General features: G+C 41.6%; 2 protein-coding genes across 2 annotated transcripts; both read left to right on the top strand.

The window, feature by feature from the left end:
• The first annotated feature begins 224 nt into the window (after positions 1-224).
• On the top strand, positions 225-5,274 carry tmem130 (transmembrane protein 130). The gene is made up of 8 exons (XM_064933069.1): positions 225-418; positions 521-609; positions 707-875; positions 1,175-1,320; positions 1,467-1,548; positions 1,721-1,923; positions 3,166-3,278; positions 3,834-5,274. Exons 1-8 carry the CDS (start codon positions 411-413, stop codon positions 4,002-4,004), a joined length of 981 nt encoding a protein of 326 aa, XP_064789141.1. The 5' UTR covers positions 225-410; the 3' UTR covers positions 4,005-5,274.
• A 10,592-nt stretch (positions 5,275-15,866) lies between these two features.
• On the top strand, positions 15,867-20,520 carry LOC135511580 (transmembrane protein 130-like). The gene is made up of 8 exons (XM_064933070.1): positions 15,867-15,910; positions 16,012-16,100; positions 16,198-16,366; positions 16,660-16,805; positions 16,952-17,033; positions 17,212-17,414; positions 18,715-18,827; positions 19,590-20,520. The coding sequence occupies exons 1-8, from the start codon at positions 15,903-15,905 to the stop codon at positions 19,758-19,760; spliced, it is 981 nt and encodes a 326-aa protein (XP_064789142.1). The 5' UTR covers positions 15,867-15,902; the 3' UTR covers positions 19,761-20,520.
• The last annotated feature ends 3,180 nt before the right edge of the window (positions 20,521-23,700 follow it).

A 23,700-nucleotide genomic window follows, 5' to 3' on the forward strand; every position in this document is an offset into this window, starting at 1 on the left:
TAGCGAGGCGCATAATTGGCCCAGAGTCGTAATTGTATATAAGAATGTGTTCTTAACTGACTTTCCGAGTTAAATATAGGTAAAAAGATATTTTTTAAATACCTCCACTATCAACAGTGACTTCCAACACGTTAACGTTTGAGTCATTTAGCAGACGCTTTTATCCAGAGCGACGTACAATAGTGAGACACAACAGCTTTTTGTATTCTGACACATATGGCTAAAACGCATGGACATGATTTCAAGCTATTACGTATATCTGGGAACATAAAGGGCATGAACAATTTGCTGGCACCGGCTGACGAGGCATCTACTATCGGTTGGCCATCTGAAGACTGTCCCCATTTCTCAATTTCTTAGTCCTGAAGTATCCTACACCATTTTTCTCTTCTGTGAGCGGACAAGCGCAAATGTATCGGTAAATATGATGTGTTGTATGTGTAATATTTGGGCAAAAAAAGCAGAATTTCATTAGAGTAAATGTAACTTAATTTTGTGAACTTCTGGTTTATGATTTCAGAAATATAATTGCGTTGCTCGTCATGTCACTTCCACTGATTCTGAGCCCCCAAGTTTTGGGGCTCGCGACAGACGGTTCGATCCATCTGAGTAGGTTAACTTTTACGCATAGACAACATTATTTCAATACAACACTATTTTAACAAAATGTACACTAAACACATATAATTTTTACATTTTTACTCAGAAAATATTGCAGGGAAGCTCAGCTTCATTCAGAGGGAAGGAAATGTGACTTATCTGCGGGACAAGGAGCTGGCCACGGAAGTTCCAACCGAGACAAAGTTTGAACTGATCGATCCAAGGAACAATTTACGCACTGCCAGATTCAACTATACCTGGGACTTCGGCAACGGGTAGGCCTATGTGGACTTGCCTGTTTATCATCGAATGTATGTTTTGTAGATTAGGCTATACATTTAAATATTATGTGGTTGTTTAATTTGTTATTTATTTATTTATTTATTCGATGTTGTGTGATGCTGTTTTTTACTGTAAGGATTACTGTTGTTTCTGTTGTCTTGTCAGTGTTGAATGTATTCCATCAGGGACCACGTTAGAAACAAGTGGACATGCTTTAACCTGTTATCCCTGGGTTGTCCTCAATTAATAATTTTGCTCAATAAATCATCAATAAATATTCTGGTTTTGTAAGAGAGGTGCGGAAGGGATCGGAGCCGTCTGTGCACTATAACTACTCATCCCCTGGAAACTACACTCTGCGGCTGAGAGTTGGGGCCCAAGTGAACAAAACCTCTACTCCACTAACTGGGGTGTACACCATGGACGTTACAGTTTTGGGTAGGTAGACAGAATACACATCATTGTTCTTCATAATTATCTGGTTTGAAATAGTAGAGTTTTTAAATATCACATTAGGTTTACCATACAGTAAGTGACACCACAACATCAATGTAGGTGTATTGCACATCTCTGCTATTTTCCAGACGCCATCAGAAATATTGAGTTGAGCCCTTTGAGTTTCCAGGTTTCCAGAAACAACAGTCTGGTTGTTCATGTGGATGGAAGGTGGGTACAATTTCTCAGTAGGCCAAACAATTAACACACACAACATACTAAACATGTATAACACATCAAATAATCAGCTCATTTATTCTCTCTCTCCTCTCTCTGTTTCCTAGTCTTCCAATGTGGGTGTGTTGTATTTATTCTCATCATCTCTCTCTCTCTCTCTCTCTAGTCCTCCCATGTGGGTCTGTTGGAGGTTCCTACAGAACTGTGTATCAGCAACCCCTACAGGCTGTCACCTGACCATGCTGTATGAGAACACCATGACACTGAACCACACCTTCACAACTTTAGGAGTCCACTGTCTGGACATCAGCGCCCGCAACGACATCAGCAAACTGCAGACCTCCTACAACATCTTTGTGAGGAGAGATTGTAAGTCTGGTGTTATCATGTGGTCTGTGGAGATTTGGTCCACATTTGTCATGCAAGGCAGAAGCTACAGGATAGTACAGTACAGTTCACACTTTGTACTCTCACTTTTTTGGAAAAGCCCCAAAAATTGTCAAAGACTCCACCCAAGTCATGCGGTTGACTTTTCTCTCTGCTACCACACGGCAAGCGATACAGGAGCGCGAAGTCTAGGACCAAAAGGCAGCTCCTACCCCCAAGCCATAAGACTGCTGAACAATTAATCAAATGGCCACCCGGACTATTTACATTGACACGCCCACCTCCCTTTATTTTATTTTTTTACACTGCTGCTACTCGCTGTTTATTATCCATGCATAGTCACTTTACCCCTACCAGGTTAACTTGAGTAACCTGTACACATTGACTCGCTACCGGTACCCCCCGTATATGGCCTCGTTATTGTTATTTTTATTGTGTTAATTGTTATTTTTATTTTACTATTTTTATTTGATTTAGTAAATATTATTTTAACTCTTTATTGAACTGCATAGTTGGTTAAGGGCTTGTAAGTAAGCGTTTCACAGTAAGGTCTATGACCTGTTATATCCGGAGCATGTGAGAAATACAATTGGATTTGATTTGAATACAGTATAAATGGTTTGATATAGTACAAATGATCCATCTATTAGTACAGTGTCCCTCAGCAGTTCAGGTGGTACAAGAGGTTTTGATGAGAATTTACCTCTTTAGATTTCATGGTTCATTCTGTAATCTTCAGCTGAACCGAGTGATAGTGTGTTCAGAGAAATGAAAAGACGTCAGTGGGATAGTGGGCAGGGTTGAGGAATGCAGCTAAGGAGTTCTGGAGGAGAGCAATTTAACAGCAGGACCCACACCCCATACTGCATTTGTCTCCTGTGGTGAATTGATTTGTGCTGGATGGTATCGTTACAGAGGAGTTTCAGGAAGCGTGTGACCTAATTTTAATGCATAACAAATAGATAGTTTGAAATCAGAAGACTAAAAGAATGATGATGATTTGTGTAAATAGGAACATGATTCAATGGTGCACAAAGTTAAGACAAGAGGAGACATGCTAATAATCATGTATGCATATACTCGGGAGTATGACAGTTACTAATCGGGAGTTAATTGTAAAAAGAAAATCAATTCTGCTTGCAGAACGTCTGACCAGTATTCAAGCTTGTCTAACTGCATCACGTAATACTGTAGAAAAACAATTCTCTCTTTGTCTTCTTATAGCCCCCATTAACCTGCTCTTCACCCTGACATGTACTGGGATCATCTTGGTAATACTCGCCTTCATCACTGTTATAGCCTGTCGCACTAAGAATGGACACAACAACAAACCACAGGTAGGAGACTGACAGAGGGACTTGTTCGGCCCTGTTTCAGTACTTATCCCAAAGAAAGGAAGCTATTTTACAATATGTCCACATGAGGGTGATGTATACCTAACAAATTGACTAACGATCAACTCCAAAAATTGTTCGTAGCAGTAAAAAGCGCTGTCAAGCAGTGTTGTAGTACTTGAGTACAGGACTCAGTTTTGGTTCAGACTCGACTCACAATTCTCATGACTCGTGACATGACTCGGACTCCACCAGCAGCAATGATAGATAACTGTATTATCTAATCAGCCTTACAAACGTGAAACATTGTAATGAAATGTAGCTTAGCAAATGTTTGGACTGCAGCTTTTAGCACTACCAAAAGACTCAGACTTGGATTCAGACTCGGACTTGAGGTTTACTGAACTCTACACCACTGCTGTCAAGTGATGGGGGTTTACACAAGTGATGGGGGTTCATTGCAATATGAAACTACTAATAAATATTCAGACAATGTAGCCCTACAAACTCCAAAAAACAGTTGTGTGTCAGTGTAAATATGTATTTTTTATTTGACAGATGTCTAAGTCCAGTAACGCCAGTTACTCCAGTATGAACATGGAACTGCAGCCACAACAGGACATCCCTGATATCAGTAGTGATCTCTATGTGTCCAGGCCAAAGAACGAAGAGGTCCAACCCCTTCTACAGCACGGGACCAGATCTGTCGCCAAATCCTACCGCAACTAGTCTTCATTTACACACTTTGTGTTGGACTGATTCAAGCCAAATGTTAATAGTTTGCTAACAATGTATAGTTTGAGATGAATATATGGCACCAGTAACATTGAACTATACATTGTCAGTGATGTAATACCGATGTAGATTACATTCCCCTGTCTGAGTGGATGTTATACTTACACTATTTTGCCTCTGATGATCTCATCCTCAGACCCAGCCAAAAGCCTGACCTCGAAAACTAAATATCCATCTAAGGGGTTTTAGAGGATTGGATCCTCTATGATAATAGATGACAGCTGCCAATAACCCTGTAGGGGAGTGTCCTAATGTGTATTATTACCTAGTGATTTATATATACGCTAGATGACTGATCAGTGGTGCTGTGTTGAATCCACCATGCCTCCATTTTGGCACTCCCCCACCATTGTATAAACATTTTGGGAAGCTATAGAAATGCATTTATTCATGTCTATATTCATTCTTGCCACATTTATTCTATTACAGACACCTTATCGCATACATTTAAATTACATTTCATTACTAATGTTACTATCCCCACTAAAACAAAAAAATACTTAAATACATGTAATTTTGTCCCTGAAACATTTATTTGAACTACTGTAGAGTTCCATTCATTCCAATGGTTGGACGGCTCCTACTGGGTAGTGCCAAAATGCAGACCGACGGCTTCAAAGCCTCTCAGTGGCAAATAGATAGCATAAGCAATCCAGTTTTATTTATACATTGCTGCTATTACCTAACCATACTGGCTGTCACCACAGATGGTCCATTATATTGACCAGATACTCCATTGGCCACTCTAAGAATTAAAAGAATGTCTTCAAAAATGTAAGGCAGATGGAAGTAAGAGAGATCGGGTAAGAACATTCTAGTCAATGAGAGAGCAGATACACGTGTGATAACAGGCAGAACCAATGAGAGAGCAGATACACATGTGATAACAGGCAGAACTCTGATATAAGGGGCTTTTATGTCACATCCTACTAATATCAGTACAGTCATAACAACCTAAGCATTACAAAACCCCTATTAGATCAAATAAGCCACACGTTGAAAATTAGCCATTACATTTTTGGTAATCACTCTCTTTGACCTCCATACAAAAAACCTGGCTTGGTGAGAGGAAAAAAACAACAACAAAACGCCACCTGCTTGAGAAGACAGATTTTGGGCCGAGTTATTCCTCTGCTGTCACCAAACCCACCTTTCAGTCAGGGCAACAGAGATGAATTCATGACTAATGACAATGACCTTGATTGACAGATGGCTTTAGCTTACATATTTATTTTGCAGAAATTGTATTTTAATTTGGGTTTGGGAGTGTGACTCATCAACATCTTCAGAAAATTTTAATTTGATTTACAAAATGTTTTTATGGAATGCCAAGAAAGTCAATAATGAAAGTAAAAATAAATCAAGCGTCATTGTCAGTAAGAAGTCTTGTTATATTTACAATGTTATTCACAGGTTATTGTCCCCCAAAATGTATGTATTTGTTGGGTAATCGACATCTGTCACCATTATTTCTACATATTTATCTTGCTGTTCACGACTGTAACCTACTTGCTGCTCACGACTGTACCAAAGATATTATGTATCTGAATGGTATCTTACAATACAATCTAACTTGAGTTGTAGGCCTACTTCATGTTACGCACCCACAATCATTAAATAATATGAATTGTTCTTTTATGTATTTTTCTATTTGATATATATTTTTCTATTTTTACCACTTTATGGTATAATGTACCCCAATTGAACAATGCAGAGACAGGATAGAATATTAGTCAAAGTGAATGTTCGCAGTGGTGTAAAGTACTTATGTAAAACATACTTTAAAGTACTAACTAAGTTGTTTTTTGAAGAATCTGTACTTTACTATTTATATTTTTGACAGCTTTTACACTACTTCACAGCGGCGGCAGGGTAGCCTAGTGGTTAGAGTGTTGGAAGGTTGCAAGTTCAAATCCCCGAGCTGACAAGGTACAAAATCTGGTGTTCTGCTCCTGAACAGTCATTGAAAACATTGAAAACAAGAAGAAGAATGTTCTTAACTGACTTGCCTAGTTAAATAAAGGTAAAATAAAAAATATATAAAAGCTACAATGTACCTTTTACTCAGTACATTTTCTCTGACACCCAAAAGTACTCGTCACATTTGGAATACTCTGCAGGACAGGAATATTGTGCAATTCATGTACTTAGGGTACTAGGGGGTAACTAGCCCCCCCTAAGAACAATGTATAATTGCTGACACAAAAAAAGCTACTTTTGGATGAAAATTGGATTGTGGATGAATATCATGCTTTGGCTAATAAACTATCAAGGGAAATAAATGGCTATAGTTTACACTTTTTAAGTTACCCCCCAGTTATTTCATGAAATGTTGTTTTTAGAAAAGTGGAGCATTTAAAAAAAGTAACTCCCCCTGGTAGAATATTATGGCATAGGGTTTCACACAATTGTGTTCAAATCCATTTAATCCGTTTCATTTAGAAATTCTTTAGTAAGTAATACTTAAAAGCTAAGTCTAGAAGTCTTATTTTAATTATTTAAATAAAATATTGGGGGAAATGGTGTTTCACATGTCACCATTAATAGGGGCACTATGAGGATATTTGATTTAAAGTCACTCTTTTTAACTCACCTGCACATTAATTTTCTTTGTTCTTTCTTTGTTTTTCCTTTTCCATAAAATCCATTATGTACAATTGCACTAAATATGAATTTGAATCCCAGCAGTCTTTGAAATTACATTCAGGAGCAAAAGGTTTTCAATAATTGTTTTCAATTCATAAAATAAATAATTAATTGGAATATAATATTGGAATGGATAATAAATAATAACATCAAATAACATTGGAAATAACATTTAATAAAAATATCGTAACTCAGTGTAACATTGGCGGCAACTCTCTTATGCTCTGCTATTGCACAATTCTAATTTGTACCTGTAGGTCACAAATAAATCTATCCCCAGTACATTTGGAGCGCAACTCATGAGCCGACCTTTTGCACTGCTCACACCTAATCCAGTCCCCACCTGTGACTGAAAACGGGGAGAGATGCCAATTGAAAAGCTCTCTCTTAAAAACTTATATCGCTATATAGCTATATGACAATTGCATTAACGGTAAAGCTATGGAAACATTTGCAACTGAAATTAAGTTACGTTATCTTTTTTTAATGTATTTTAACTCAGACATTCTGGTAGTAAGGATGCTAGCTAGTACTCCTAGCAGCTTACTAACATTTCCTAGCTAGGTAACTAACATTTACTGTTAGTGAAGTTGCTAGCTCACAAGTTAGCATAAATGACAAATAGAAAAACATTCATAACCATAAAGGGGTAACTAGCCCCCAGGGGATGGGGGAGTTACTACTTTACAAAAATAAATATCTAAATGTTTCATTCTAAACAAGTGGATAATTTATCTAAAGGCTTTCCTAGTTGTATATTTAAAAATTATTTGGGATCGTTGTCCCTTCCACGGGATGGTTGAGCTAATGTAGGCTAATGCAATTAGCATGAGGTTGTAAGCAACAAGAACATTTCCCAGTACATAGACATATCTGATATTGGCAGAAAGCTTAAATTCTTGTTAATCTAACTGCACTGTGCAATTTACAGTAGCTATTAAAGTGAAAGAATACCATGCTAATGTTTGAGGAGACTGCACAATTTTGAACATGAAAAGTTATTAATAAACAAATTAGGCACATTTGGGCAGTCTTGATACACAATTTTGAACAGAAATTCTATGGTTCCTTGGATCAGTCTAAAACTTTGCGTAGACACTGCTGCCATCTAGTGTTCCAAATCTAAATTGCACCTGGGCTGGAATAATATATTGTAGCCTTTCATTGCATTTCAAAAGTGATGGTAAAAAAATACAAAAGAACGGTTGTTTTTTTCTTTGTATTATCTTCACATTTCCACAAACTTCAAAGTGTTTCCTTTCAAATGGTACCAAGGGCCTGAGCTACAAGCAGTTATATTTGGTTATGTCATTTTTGGCGAAAATTGAAAAAAAAAGGGGGATCCTTAAGAGGTTTTAAAACACATATATAGATCTAACTTCATTGGAACTTTCACATTTTCAAAAAATTGGATCAACTTGTTTTGTTGAAATATCTCCAAAAGTTGTGATGACACAGAGGACATTTTTTGTTCAGCGAGAACAGTATCAGACAGGGAAAATGTTGGGGAGAGAATTTGGTGACATCTAGTGATCTTTATGTGAATTACAGGGGGAGGGGCAGTTACACCGGAGGGCTAATTACCCCCTACTACCCTATCAAGAGAACATCTCTGGTCATCCCTTCTACCTCTGATCTGGTAGACACACTAAACCCTGGCTATATTTAATCTAAAAAAAAACAAGAAAATTGTGCCTTCAGGCTTCAGGCTATATGTGAAATTATTAATACTTTTACTTTTGATACGTAAGTATATTTTAAGCAATTACATTTACTTTTGACACTAAAGTATATTTAAAACCAAATACTTTTAGACTTTTAATAAAGTAGTATTTTACTAGGTGACTTTCACTTGAGCCGTTTTCAATGAAGGTATCTTTATTTTTACTGGAGTATGACAATTGGGAACTTTTTCCACCAGCGAATGGTCGACGACTAGTTTCACACTGCTAGGGGACTTTTCTCATTTGAGCAAAGGTCAGTGCTTCATCCTCTCGCCTGCGTGACACGAAACCTGTCAAGTGGTGGAGTGTGTCAATTCATCTGTAAGCAAAAGGAAATCGGTCCTACCCTTCTCAATAGCCTCCTTTTGGCGAAGAGGTACACGTATTCTACCGAGGAAGAGATTTGATATCTGCCACACCCCCTTTGAATCAGATGTTGTATTGTCGGAGGAGAAAAGCACACATTTAAAAACCATACGCCAATATCGAGTTGTTGATCCACTGACATCACCAGCGGTTGATTCCGTTACCGGTTGGGATACTTGGACAAGACAACATTAATATATATGAAATGGTGGCATTGTAATTATTTTTCCTAGAGTGCTACCACAATTTATGTTGTATTCCACTTCACACCTGTAGGTGTTGGCTTTAAAGCAGAGAACCATTATGCATTTTAAGCACCATTAGCCAGTAGTTAATATTAGGCCCTGTACACTTGACAATGGCCATCAAAAGTAAACAAATCAAATCAAATCAAATCAAATTTTATTTGTCACATACACATGGTTAGCAGATGTTAATGCGAGTGTAGCGAAATGCTTGTGCTTCTAGTTCCGACAATGCAGTAATAACCAACAAGTAATCTAACTAACAATTCCTAATCTACTGTCTTATACACAGTGTAAGGGGATAAAGAATATGTACATAAGGATATATGAGTGAGTGATGGTACAGAGCAGCATAGGCAAGATACAGTAGATGGTATCGAGTACAGTATATACATGTGAGATGAGTATGTAAACAAAGTGGCATAGTTAAAGTGGCTAGTGATTCATGTATTACATAAGGATGCAGTCGATGATATAGAGTACAGTATATAGGTATGCATATGAGATGAATAATGTAGGGTAAGTAACATTATATAAGGTAGCATTGTTTAAAGTGGCTAGTGATATATTTACAACATTTCCCATCAATTCCCATTATTAAAGTGGCTGGAGTTGAGTCAGTGTCAGTGTGTAGGCAGCAGCCACTCAATGTTAGTGGTGGCTGTTTAACAGTCTGATGGCCTTGAGATAGAAGCTGTTTTTCAGTCTCTCGGTCCCAGCTTTGATGCACCTGTACTGACCTCGCCTTCTGGATGATAGCGGGGTGAACAGGCAGTGGCTCGGGTGGTAGATGTCCTTGATGATCTTTATGGCCTTCCTGTAACATCGGGTGGTGTAGGTGTCCTGGAGGGCAGGTAGTTTGCCCCGATGATGCGTTGTGCAGACCTCACTACCCTCTGGAGAGCCTTACGGTTGAGGGCGGAGCAGTTGCCGTACCAGGCGGTGATACAGCCCGCCAGGATGCTCTCGATTGTGCCTCTGTAGAAGTTTGTGAGTGCTTTTGGTGACAAGCCGAATTTCCTCAGCCTCCTGAGGTTGAAGAGGCGCTGCTGCGCCTTCTTCACAATGCTGTCTGTGTGAGTGGACCAATTCAGTTTGTCTGTGATGTGTATGCCGAGGAACTTAAAACTTGCTACTCTCTCCACTACTGTTCCATCGATGTGGATAGGGGGTGTTCCCTCTGCTGTTTCCTGAAGTCCACAATCATCTCCTTAGTTTTGTTGACGTTGAGTGTGAGGTTATTTTCCTGACACCACACTCCGAGGGCCCTCACCTCCTCCCTGTAGGCCGTCTCGTCGTTGTTGGTAATCAAGCCTACCACTGTTGTGTCGTCCGCAAACTTGATGATTGAGTTGGAGGCGTGCGTGGCCACGCAGTCGTGGGTGAACAGGGAGTACAGGAGAGGGCTCAGAACGCACCCTTGTGGGGCCCCAGTGTTGAGGATCAGCGGGGAGGAGATGTTGTTACCTACCCTCATCAGGAAGTCCAGTACCCAGTTGCACAGGGCGGGGTCGAGACCCAGGGTCTCGAGCTTGATGACAAGCTTGGAGGGTACTATGGTGTTGAATGCCGAGCTGTAGTCGATGAACAGCATTCTCACATAGGTATTCCTCTTGTCCAGATGGGTTAGGGCAGTGTGTAGTGTGGTTGAGATTGCATCGTCTGTGGACCTATTTGAGCGGTAAGCAAATTGGAGTGGGTCTAGGGAGTCAGGTAGGGTGGAGGTGATATGGTCCTTGACTAGTCTCTCAAAGCACTTCATGATGACGGAAGTGAGTGCTACGGGGCGGTAGTCGTTTAGCTCAGTTACCTTAGCTTTCTTGGGAACAGGAACGATGGTGGCCCTCTTGAAGCATGTGGGAACAGCAGACTGGTATAGGGATTGATTGAATATGTCCGTAAACACACCAACCAGCTGGTCTGCGCATGCTCTGAGGGCGCGGCTGGGGATGCCGTCTGGGCCTGCAGCCTTGCGAGGTTAACACGTTTAAATGTTTTACTCACCTCGGCTGCAGTGAAGGAGAGACCGCATTTTTCCGTTGCAGGCAGTGTCAGTGGCACTGTATTGTCCTCAAAGCGGGCAAAAAAGTTATTTAGTCTGCCTGGGAGCAAGACATCCTGGTCCGTGACTGGGCTGGATTTCTTCCTGTAGTCCGTGATTGACTGTAGACCCTGCCACATGCCTCTTGTGTCTGAGCCGTTGAATTGGGATTCTACTTTGTCTCTGTACTGACGCTTAGCTTGTTTGATAGCCTTACGGAGTGAATAGCTGCATTGATTGTATTCAGTCATGTTATCAGACACCTTGCCCTGATTGAAAGCAGTGGTTCGTGCTTTCAGTTTCACACGAATGCTGCCATCAATCCAAGGTTTCTGGTTAGGGAATGTTTTAATCGTTGCTATGGGAACAACATCTTCAACGCACGTTCTAATGAACTCGCACACCGAATCAGCGTATTCGTCAATGTTGTTATTAGACGCAATACGAAACATGTCCCAGTCCACGTGATGGAAGCAGTCTTGGAGTGTGGAGTCAGCTTGGTCGGACCAGCGTTGGACAGACCTCAGCGTGGGAGCTTCTTTTTTAGCTTTTGTCTGTAGGCAGGTATCAGCAAAATGGAGTTGTGGTCAGCTTTTCCGAAAGGGGGCGGGGCAGGGCCTTATATGCGTCGCGGAAGTTAGAGTAACAGTGATCCAAGGTTTTTCCGCCCCTGGTTGCGCAATCGATATGCTGATAAAATTTAGGGAGTCTTGTTTTCAGATTAGCCTTGTTAAAATCCCCAACAACGATGAATGCAGCCTCCGGATAAATGGTTTCCAGTTTGCAAAGAGTTAAATAAAGTTCGTTCAGAGCCATCGATGTGTCTGCTTGGGGGGGATATATACGGCTGTGATTATAATCGAAGAGAATTCTCTTGGTAGGTAATGCGGTCTATATTTGATTGTGAGGAATTCTAAATCAGGTGAACAGAAGGATTTGAGTTCCTGTATGTTTCTTTCATCGCACCATGCCTCGTTAGCCACAAGGCATACACCCCCACCCCTCTTCTTACCAGAAAGGTGTTTGTTTCTGTCGGCGCGATGCGTGGAGAAACCCGTTGGCTGCACCGCATCGGATAGCGTCTCTCCAGTGAGCCATGTTTCCGTGAAGCACAGAACGTTACAGTCTCTGATGTCCCTCTGGAATGCTACCCTTGCTCGGATTTCATCAACCTTGTTGTCAAGAGACTGGACATTGGCAAGAAGAATGCTAGGAAGTGGGGCACGATGTGCCCGTCTCCGTAGTCTAACCAGAAGACCGCTACGTTTCCCTCTTTTTCAGAGTCGTTTTTGGGGTCGCTGCATGCGATCCATTCCGTTGTCCTGTTTGTAAGGCAGAACACAGGATCCGCGTTGCGAAAAACATATTCTTGGTCGTACTGATGGTGAGTTGACGCTGATCTTATATACAGTAGTTCTTCTCGGCTGTATGTAATGAAACCTAAGATGACCTGAGGTACTAATGTAAGAAATAACACATAAAAAAAACAAAAAACTGCATAGTTTCCTAGGAACGCGAAGCGAGGCGGCCATCTCTGTCGGCGCCGAAACTTACTCCCTATGATCAAAAAATTAACACTAAATATGAAAGACATTTCTTAATTCATCCCTAGAGTGACTTAGTGGTGCACAGAAGCGATCCCTAGAGTGACTTAGTAGTGCACAGAAGCGATCCCTAGAGTGACTTAGTAGTGCACAGAAGCAATCCCTAGAGTGACTTAGTTGTGCACAGAAGCGATCCCTAGAGTGACTTAGTAGTGCACAGAAGCGATCCCTAGAGTGACTTAGTTGTTCACAGAAGCGATCCCTAGAGTGACTTAGTTGTGCACAGAAGCGATCCCTAGAGTGACTTAGTAGTGCACAGAAGCGATCCCTAGAGTGACTTAGTTGTTCACAGAAGCGATCCCTAGAGTGACTTAGTTGTGCACAGAAGCGATCCCTAGAGTGACTTAGTAGTGCACAGAAGCGATCCCTAGAGTGACTTAGTTGTTCACAGAAGCGATCCCTAGAGTGACTTAGTTGTGCACAGAAGCGATCCCTAGAGTGACTTAGTAGTGCACAGAAGCGATCCCTAGAGTGACTTAGTTGTGCACAGAAGCGATCCCTAGAGTGACTTAGTTGTGCACAGAAGCGATCCCTAGAGTGACTTAGTTGTGTACAGAACGATCCCTAGAGTGACTTAGTTGTGCACAGAAGCGATCCCTAGAGTGACTTAGTTGTGCACAGAAGCGATCCCTAGAGTGACTTAGTAGTGCACAGAAGCGATCCCTAGAGTGACTTAGTTGTGCACAGAAGCGATCCCTAGAGTGACTTAGTTGTGCACAGAAGCGATCCCTAGAGTGACTTAGTTGTGCACAGAAGCGATCCCTAGAGTGACTTAGTTGTGCACAGAAGCGATCCCTAGAGTGACTTAGTAGTGCACAGAAGCAATCCCTAGAGTGACTTAGTTGTGCACAGAAGCAATCCCTAGAGTGACTTAGTAGTGCACAGAAGCGATCCCTAGAGTGACTTAGTTGTTCACAGAAGCAATCCCTAGAGTGACTTAGTTGTGCACAGAAGCGATCCCTAGAGTGACTTAGTAGTGCACAGAAGCGATCCCTAGAGTGACTTAGTTGTTCACAGAAGCAATCCCTAGAGTGACTTAGTTGTGCACAGAAGCGATCCCTAGAGTGACTTAGTAGTGCACAGAAGCAATCCCTAGAGTGACTTAGTTGTTCACAGAAGCAATCCCTAGAGTGACTTAGTTGTGCACAGAAGCAATCCCTAGAGTGACTTAGTTGTTCACAGAAGCAATCCCTAGAGTGACTTAGTAGTGCACAGAAGCGACCCCTAGAGTGACTTAGTTGTTCACAGAAGCGATGAAATGCGTCATTCACAGGGGGTCTGGTAATTTCTCCTTGTATGGCTTTATCGTGTGGTCATATTCAGTACTTGAGCTCATAACTGAGATGCAAGCAGCTTACATCAAACAAGGGTCTTGATAATATTACTGAACAAAAATATAAACTCAACCTGCAACAATTTCTAAGATGTGTTACAGTTCATCGCAGGAAAATCAGTCATTTTTAAATTATTTTTATTAAACTAGGCAAGTCAGTTAAGAACAAATTCTTACTTACAATGACAGCCTACGGCGGCCAAACCCGGACGATGCTGGGCCAATTGTGCGCCACCATATTGGACTCCTAATCACGGACGGATTTGATGCCCCCTGGATTCAAATCAGGGACTGCAGTGACGCCTCTTGCACTGAGATGCAGTGCCTTAGACCGCTGTGCCACTCGGGAGCCAAATTGAATTGAGATAAATTCTTCAGGCCCAAATCTGTGGGTTTCACATGACTGGGAATAGAGATATGCATCTGTTGGTTACAGATACATTAAAAAAAGATAGGAACATGGATCAGAGAACCAGTCAGCACCTGGTGTGACCACTATTTGTCTCATGCAGCGCAACACATCTGCTTCGCATAGAGTTGATCATGCTGTTGTTTGTGGCCTGTGGAATGTTATCCCACTCCTTTTCAATGGATCTGTGAATATGCTGGATATCGGTGGGAAATGGAACATGCTGTCATATACATCGACCCAGAGCATCCCAAACATGCTCAATGGGTGACATGTCTGGTGAGTATGCAGGCCATGGAAGAACTGGGGCATTTTCAGCTTCCAGGAATTGTGTACAAATCCTTGCAACATGGGGCTGTGCATTATCATGCGGAAACAGGAGGTGGTGGGGGCGGATGAATGGTATGACAATGAGCCTTAGGATTTCATCATGGAATCTCTGGGAATTCAAATTGACATCGATAAAATGCAATTGTGTTCGTTGTCTGTAGCTTGCCTGCACATACCACAACCCGACCACCGTGGGGCACTCTGGTCACAACATTGACATCAGCAAACCTCTCACCCACACTGCGCAATAAAGGTGGTCTGCATTTGTGAGGCCGGTTGAATGTACTGCCAAATTCTCTAAAACGACCTTGTGGGCGGCTTATTGTAGAGAAATTGACATTAAATTATCTGGCATCAGCTCTGTTGGACATTCCTGCAGTCAGCAATTCAATTGCAAGCTCCATGTCCTCGTCTGTCCTCAGTTGCAACATTCAGTTCCAAACAGCCTTAGGAAGCAATGTCAGCACAAGAACTGTTCGTTGAGAGCTTCATGAAATGGGATACCATGGCCGGGCAGCCGCACGCAAGCCTATGATCACCATGTGCAATGCCAAGAGTCGGCTGGAGTGGTGTAAAGTTTGCCGCCATTGGACTCTGGAGCAGTGACGCTTCACCATCTGGCAGTCCGACGGACTAATCTGGGTTTGGCGGATAACAGGAGAACACTACTTGCCCGAATATACAGTATATATATATATATATATATATATATATATATATATATATATATATATATATATATATATATATACATATATATATAGTAAAATCTTTGAGATTGTTACATGTTGTGTTTTTATTTTCGTTCACTGTAGGAGGAAAAATGTAAATTGGCCGTTAATAAGAAGTGTCCTGCACAGTTTTGATGTGGGCCATAAACTCATGTGTATCCTCCAACATGGACAGTGATTTACAACACAACAACTCTTTGTAATCTGAGGCAGGCACATGGTTAAAACGCATGCACATAATTTCAAGCTTGTACATGTATCTGTGAAATTTAGAAGGCATGAACAATTAGCTGGCAACGGCTGACAAAGCACCTATTATAGGTTGACCATTTAAAGACTGTCCACATTTCTAAACGTCTTAGTCCTGAAGTATCCTACACCATCTGCCTCTTCACAAGTGCAAATGTATCGGTAAATATGATGTGTTGTATGTGTAATATTTGGGCAAATAATTAGAATTACATTGCAGTACATTCAACATCATTTTGTGAACTTCTGGTTTATGATTTCAGAAAAATAATTGCGTTGGTCGTCATGTCACTTCCACTGATTCTGAGTCCCCAGGTTTTTGGGCTCGCGACAGACGGTTCGATCCTTCTGAGTAGGTTTACTTTTACGCATAGACAACATTATTTCAATACAACACTATTTTAACAAAATGTACACTAAACACATATAATTTTTACATTTTTACTCAGAAAATATTGCAGGGAAGCTCAGCTTCATTCAGAGGGAAGGAAATGTGACTTATCTGCGGGACAAGGAGCTGGCCACGGAAGTTCCAACCGAGACAAAGTTTGAACTGTTCGATCCAATGAACACTTTACGCACTGCCAGATTCAACTATACCTGGGACTTCGGCAACGGGTAGGCAAATGTGGACTTGCCTGTTTATCATCAAATGTATGTTTTGTAGTTTAGGCTATACATTTAAATATTATGTGGTTGTTTAATTTGTTATTTATTTATTCGATGTTGTGTGATGCTGTTTTTTTACTGTAAGGATTACTGTTGTTTCTGTTGTCTTGTCAGTGTTGAATGTATTCCATCAGGACCACGTTAGAAACAAGTGGACATGCTTTAACCTGTTATCCCTGGGTTGTTCTTGGTGCATATCTTTTTCCCAATAAATCAACCAATAAATATTCTGGTTTTGTAAGAGAGGTGCAGAAGGGATCGGAGCCGTCTGTGCACTATAACTACTCATCCCCTGGAAACTACACTCTGCGGCTGAGAGTTGGGGCCCAAGTGAACAAAACCTCTACTCCACTAACTGGGGTGTACACCATGGACGTTACAGTTTTGGGTAGGTAGACAGAATACACATCATTGTTCTTCATAATTATCTGGTTTGAAATAGTAGAGTTTTTAAATAGCACATTAGGTTTACCATACAGTAAGTGACACCACAACATCAATGTAGGTGTATTGCACATCTCTGCTATTTTCCAGACGCCATCAGAAATATTGAGTTGAGCCCTTTGAGTTTCCAGGTTTCCAGAAACAACAGTCTGGTTGTTCATGTGGATGGAAGGTGGGTACAATTTCTCAGTAGGCCAAACAATTAACACACACAACATACTAAACATGTATAACTAAACATGTATAACACATCAAATAATCAGCTCATACTCTCTCTCCTCTCTCTGTTTCCTAGTCTTCCAATGTGGGTGTGTTGTATTTATTCTCATCATCTCTCTCTCTCTCTCTAGTCCTCCCATGTGGGTCTGTTGGAGGTTCCTACAGAACTGTGTATCAGCAACCCCTACAGGCTGTCACCTGACCATGCTGTATGAGAACACCATGACACTGAACCACACCTTCACAACTTTAGGAGTCCACTGTCTGGACATCAGCGCCCGCAACGACATCAGCAAACTGCAGACCTCCTACAACATCTTTGTGAGGAGAGATTGTAAGTCTGGTGTTATCATGTGATCTGTGGAGATTTGGTCCACATTAGTCACGCAAGGCAGAAGCTACAGGATATGTCACGCCCTGGTCTATATTTATTATGTTTATCTTCATTTATTGGGTCAGGCCAGGGTGTGACATGGGTTTATTTGTGGTGTGTTTCGTCTTGGGGTTGTGTGGGGTGTATTGCATAGTCATTGGCGTCAGGTGATTATCGTTGTCTCTGATTGAGAACCATATTTAGGTAGCCATATTCTTTGTGTGTTTTGTGGGTGATTGTCCTTAGTGTCCTTGTTCCTGTCTCTGTGTTAGTTTACACAAGTATAGGCTGTTTCGGTGTTCGTTACGTTCTTGTTTTTGTAGTATTTGTATTTAGATTCGTGTTACGTTTTTTGATTAAACATGGATCGCAATCTACACGCTGCATTTTGGTCCGACTCTCCTTCGCCTACAGAAAACCATTACAGGATAGTACAGTACAGTACACACTTTGTACTCTCACTTTTTTGGGAAGGCCCAAAAAATTGTCAAAGACACATATTTTCTTAACTCTATTTCTTGAACTGTATTGTTGGTTAAGGGCTTGTAAGTAAGCATTTCACGGTAAGGTCTATGACCTGTTGTATCTGGAGCATGTGAGAAATACAATTGGATTTGATTTGAATACAGTATAAATGGTTTGATATAGTACAAATGATCCATCTATTAGTACAGTGTCCCTCAGCAGTTCAGGTGGTACAAGAGGTTTTGATGAGAATTTACCTCTTTAGATTTCATGGTTCATTCTGTAATCTTCAGCTGAACCGAGTGATAGTGTGTTCAGAGAAATGAAAAGACGTCAGTGGGATAGTGGGCAGGGTTGAGGAAGGCAGCTAAGGAGTTCTGGAGGAGAGCAATTTAACAGCAGGACCAACACCCCATACTGCATTTGTCTCCTGTGGTGAATTGATTTGTGCTGGATGGTACCGTTACAGAGGAGTTTCAGGAAGCTTGTGACCTCATTTTAATGCATAACAAATAGATAGTTTGAAACCAGACTACTGAAAGAATGATGGTTTGTTTAAATAAGAACATGATTGAAAGTTGAGACATCCTAATAATCATGTATGCAGATACTCAGGAGTATGACCGTCACTAATTGGGAGATAATTGTGAAAGAAAATCAATTCTGCTTGTAGAACTTATGACCAGTATTCAAGCTTGTCTAACTGCATCATGTAATACTGTAATATTACAGTATGTGAAGTGTTTTCTATTCCTTGAACTATGGTCAAAACAGTTCTCTCTTTGTCTCCTTATAGCCTCTTTTAACCTGCTCTTCATCATGTTGTGTGCTTGGATTGTCTTGGCAATCCTTGCCTTCATCACTGTTATAGCCTGTCGCCACAAGAAAGGAAGCAACAGCAATCCACAGGTAAGAAGGAGACTGATAGAGGGACTTGTTGAAGAATGTTATGCTCTGTTTCTATACTCCTAAAGATATGAGGCTATACTACAATGTAGCCACAAACGCTTGATCTACATGTATACCTAACATATTGACTTAGGATCAATTCCAAAACTTGGTCGTAACCATAGAAAGCACAGTCAAGCGGTTTTGTAGTTTTTATTTTATTTTTATTTAACCTATATTTATACAGATTTTTCTCATTGAGATAAAATCTATTTTTCAAAAGAGACCTGGTCCAACAGCAGCAGGAACAAAGTTTCAGACAAAACAACTTACATACACTAACACAACATTGAACAAAACTATAGACACACATACAGTACAACAATTACATATTACGTAAAGAAACAGGACTCAGAGTTGACTCAGACTCGATTAGTAGTGACTTTGTTTTCAGAAAATCTCTTCCTTTTGCATAATTGAACATACTGGCTAAAAAACGGTTGAACCACAGATTTTAGCACGACCAAGGGACTCGTGACTCGAGTATGAAGGACTCGAGGTTTACTGGACTCTACATTTACTTTTAGTTATTTATTTAACCTTTATTTAACTAGGCAAGTCAGTTAATAACAAATTCTTATTTACAATGACGGCATACATCACTGCTGTCAAATGATGGGGGTTTGCACAGTGTATTTGTTCTTGTTCAGTATAAAAATGTAGCCCCACAAACACCAAAAAACACTTGTGTGTCAGTGTAAATATGTATTTTTTATTTGACAGATGTCTAAGTCCAGTAACGCCAGTTACTCCAGTATGAACATGGAACTGCAGCCACAACAGGACATCCCTGATATCAGTAGTGATCTCTATGTGTCCAGGCCAAAGAACGAAGAGGTCCAACCCCTTCTACAGCACGGGACCAGATCTGTCGCCAAATCCTACCGCAACTAGTCTTCATTTATACACTTTGTGTTGGAATGATTCAAGTCAAATGTTAATAGTTTGCTAACAATGTATAGTTTGAGATGAATATATGTCACAAGTAACATTTAACTATAAATTGTCAGTGATGTAATACCGATGTAGATTACATTCCTCTGTCTGTGTGGATTTTATACTTACACTATTTTGCCTCTGATGATCTCATCCTCAGACCCAGCCAAAAGCCTGACCTCGAAAACTAAATATCCATCCAAGGGGTTTTAGAGGATTGGATCCTCTATGATAATAGATGACAGCTGCCAGTAACCCTGTAGGGAACATTCTAATGGGTATTACTACCCATATACACTAGATGACTGATAGGTGGTGCTGTGTTGAATCCACCATGCCTCCATTTTGGCACCCCCCCTCCATTGTATAAACATTTTGGGAAGCTATAGAAATGCATTTATTCATGTCTACATTCATTTTTTCCACATTAATTATATTACATTACTAATGTTACTGACCCCACTACAACAACAAAAAATACTTAAATACTTAAATGTTTAACAAAATTTCCATCCAAGGGGTTTTACAGCAGTAGTTCCCAAACTGTGGGGTGCGCGCCCATGTATATATTTATATTATGATTTTTTTAAATTAAGGAACTCAGTCCGGCTTTTAAAACCTCTTAGGGATCCTTTAAGCTCGAATCCCGTTAGCGGGACAGATTTGACAACATCCGGTGAAATAATGTCAACAGCGCGCCAAATACAAACTACATATAAATACAAGTGTAATACTTCAAAATAAAGCTTATTTTTTTGTTAATCCAGCCACTGTGTCAGATTTCAAAAAGGCTTTACGGCGAAAGCACACACTTCACAACGCTGTCTGTGTGGGAGGACCAATTCAGTTTGTCCATGATGTGTACGCAGAGGAACTTAAAACTCACTACCCTCTCCACTACTGTCACGTCGATGTGGATAGGGGGGTGCTCCCTCTGCTGTTTCCTGAAGTCCACAATCATCTCTTTTGTTTTGTTGACGTTGAGTGTGATGTTATTTTCCTGACACCACACTCCGAGGGCCCTCACCTCCTCCCTGTAGGCCATCTTGTCGTTGTTGTTAATCAAGCCTACCACTGTGGTGTCATCCTCAAACTTGATGATTGAGTTGGAGGCGTGCATGGCCACGCAGTCGTGGGTGAACAGGGAGTACAGGAGAGGGCTCAGAACGCATCTTTGTGGGGCCCCAGTGTCGAGGATCAGCGGGGTGGAGATGTTGTTACCTACCCTCACCACCTGGGGGTGACCCGTCAGGAAGTCCAGTACCCAGTTGCACAGGGCGGGTTTGAGCCCCATTGTCTCGAGCTTGATGATGAGTTTGGAGGGTACTATGGTTTTAAATGCTGAGCTGCAGTCGGTGAACAGCATTCTCACATAGGTATTCCTCTTGTCCAGATGGGTTAGGGCAGTGTGCAGTGTGGTTGCTATTGCGTTGTGTGCATCGCGATTGCGTCGTCTGTGGACCTATTGGGATGAAGAGCAAGTTAATGGAAGCTATAAGAAGAACAATAGAGAACTGTTTTGACCATAGTTAAAGGAATGGAAAACACTTCAGATACTGTAATATTACAGTATTACATGATGCAGTTAGACAAGCTTGAATAATGGTCAGAAGTTCTGCAAGCAGAATATATCACAAGCTTCCTGAAACTCCTCTGTAACGATACCATCCAGCACAAATCAATTCACCACAGGAGACAAATGCAGTATGGGGTGTGGGTCCTGCTGTTAAATTGCTCTCCTCCAGAACTCCTTAGCTGCATTCCTCAACCCTGGCCACTGTCCCACTGACGTCTTTTCATTTCTCTGAACACACTATCACTGTAGGTCTGCAGTTTGCTGATGTCGTTGCGGGCGCTGATGTCCAGACAGTGGACTCTAAAGCTGTGAAGGTGTGGTTCAGTGTCATGGTGTTCTCATACAGCATGGTCAGGTGACAGCCTGTAGGGGTTGCTGATACACAGTTCTGTAGGAACCTCCAACAGACCCACATGGGAGGACTAGAGAGAGAGAGAGATGATGAGAATAAATACAACACACCCACATTGGAAGACTAGGAGAGAGGAGAGAGAGAATAAATGAGCTGATTATTTGATGTGTTATACATGTTTAGTATGTTGTGTGTGTTAATTGTTTGGCCTACTGAGAAATTGTACCCACCTTCCATCCACATGAACAACCAGACCGTTGTTTCTGGAAACCTGGAAACTCAAAGGGCTCAACTCAATATTTCATATTTCTGATGGTGTCTGGAAAATAGCAGAGATGTGCAATACACCTACATTGATGTTGTGGTGTCACTTACTGTATGTTAAACCTAATGTGATATTTAAAAACTCTACTATTTCAAACCAGATAATTATGAAGAACAATGATGTGTATTCTGTCTACCTACCCAAAACTGTAACGTCCATGGTGTACACCCCAGTTAGTGGAGTAGAGGTTTTGTTCACTTGGGCCCCAACTCTCAGCCGCAGAGTGTAGTTTCCAGGGGATGAGTAGTTATAGTGCACAGACGGCTCCGATCCCTTCCGCACCTCTCTTACAAAACCAGAATATTTAATGGTTGATTTATTGGGAAAAAGATATGCACCAAGAACAACCCAGGGATAACAGGTTAAAGCATGTCCACTTGTTTCTAAGGTGGTCCCTGATGGAATACATTCAACACTGACAAGACAACAGAAAACACGTAGTTGCATCGTCGGACGGGCCAGTTGCCGCTGCCAAAGTTGCGGCGGCATCAGACGGACCAGTAGCAGTGGCATCGAACAAAGCTGTTGTGGCGACGTCGGGTGACCCAGCTGCCGCTGCCAAAGTTGAGGCGGCGGCGGACGGACCAGTCACAGTGGCCTTGGACGGACCGGATGTGGCGGAGTCAGACGGGCCAGTTGTAGCTGCTGAATTTCCTTCGTCGGACGGACCGGTTGTGGCGGAGTCAGACGGGCCAGTTGTAGCTGCTGAAGTTCCTTCGTCGGACGGACCGGTTGTGGCAGAGTCAGACGGGCCAGTTGTAGCTGCTGAAGTTCCTTCGTCGGACGGACCGGTTGTGGCGGAGTCAGACGGGCCAGTTGTAGCTGCTGAAGTTCCTTCGTCGGACGGACCGGTTGTGGCGGAGTCAGACGGGCCAGTTGTAGCTGCTGAAGTTCCTTCGTCGGACGGACCGGTTGTGGCGATGTCCCACGGGCCAGTTGTAGCTGCTGAAGTTCCTTCATCGGACGGACCGGTTGTGGCGATGTCCCACGGGCCATTCCCGCTGTCTCCCTTAATGGTTGATTATTCTGTCACATATGTATGAAGAGATTCGGGAGACAGGCGCAGGAATGCGTAATCGGGGTCTTTATTATACCCCAAATTGCAACGTGCCGTGTAAAGGCACGGGGACAAAGACCAAACAAACACGTAACAAAAACAAAGTGTTGAAACCCAAACAAAAGAGCGAGGAGTACCTTGAATAAATAACACAAGCGCACAATGATTAACATATGGGACAAGACCCGTAATCATCTGCGCACACCACAAGGATGAAAGCCCAAAACACACAGCACAGGTACTCTTATGCAACAACGGACATAGTAACAATAATCGACAGCACCGTGGTGAACAAATATATACAAATACAATCAGTGGGAATAGGGGCCAGGTGTGCGCAATGAAAGTTCCAGAGGGATCCGTGAGACATGAGGTGATGGTGGCGGATGAATGACACGACAATGGGCCTCAGGATCTCATCATAGTATCTGTGTGCATTCAAATTGCCATGATAAAATGCAATTGTGTTTGTGTTTGTTGTCTATAGTTTATGCATGCCTCTGTTCACAACTTTGACATCAGCAAAATGCTCCCTGGAGGAGCAAACGGAACATGCAGATGAGCTTCCCTGAGACGGTTTCTGACAGT

The sequence above is a fragment of the Oncorhynchus masou genome, chromosome 24 (assembly GCF_036934945.1).
Source record: "Oncorhynchus masou masou isolate Uvic2021 chromosome 24, UVic_Omas_1.1, whole genome shotgun sequence".
NCBI classification, from domain to species: domain Eukaryota; kingdom Metazoa; phylum Chordata; class Actinopteri; order Salmoniformes; family Salmonidae; genus Oncorhynchus; species Oncorhynchus masou.

Excerpts from the sequence above, each read along its gene's own strand:
- tmem130 (XM_064933069.1), top strand. Across the intron at positions 1,321-1,466 it reads CATGGACGTTACAGTTTTGG|ACGCCATCAGAAATATTGAG; the intron begins GTAGGTAGACAG and ends GCTATTTTCCAG. Across the intron at positions 3,279-3,833 it reads GACACAACAACAAACCACAG|ATGTCTAAGTCCAGTAACGC; the intron begins GTAGGAGACTGA and ends TTTATTTGACAG.
- LOC135511580 (XM_064933070.1), top strand. Across the intron at positions 16,806-16,951 it reads CATGGACGTTACAGTTTTGG|ACGCCATCAGAAATATTGAG; the intron begins GTAGGTAGACAG and ends GCTATTTTCCAG. Across the intron at positions 17,034-17,211 it reads GTTGTTCATGTGGATGGAAG|TCCTCCCATGTGGGTCTGTT; the intron begins GTGGGTACAATT and ends CTCTCTCTCTAG.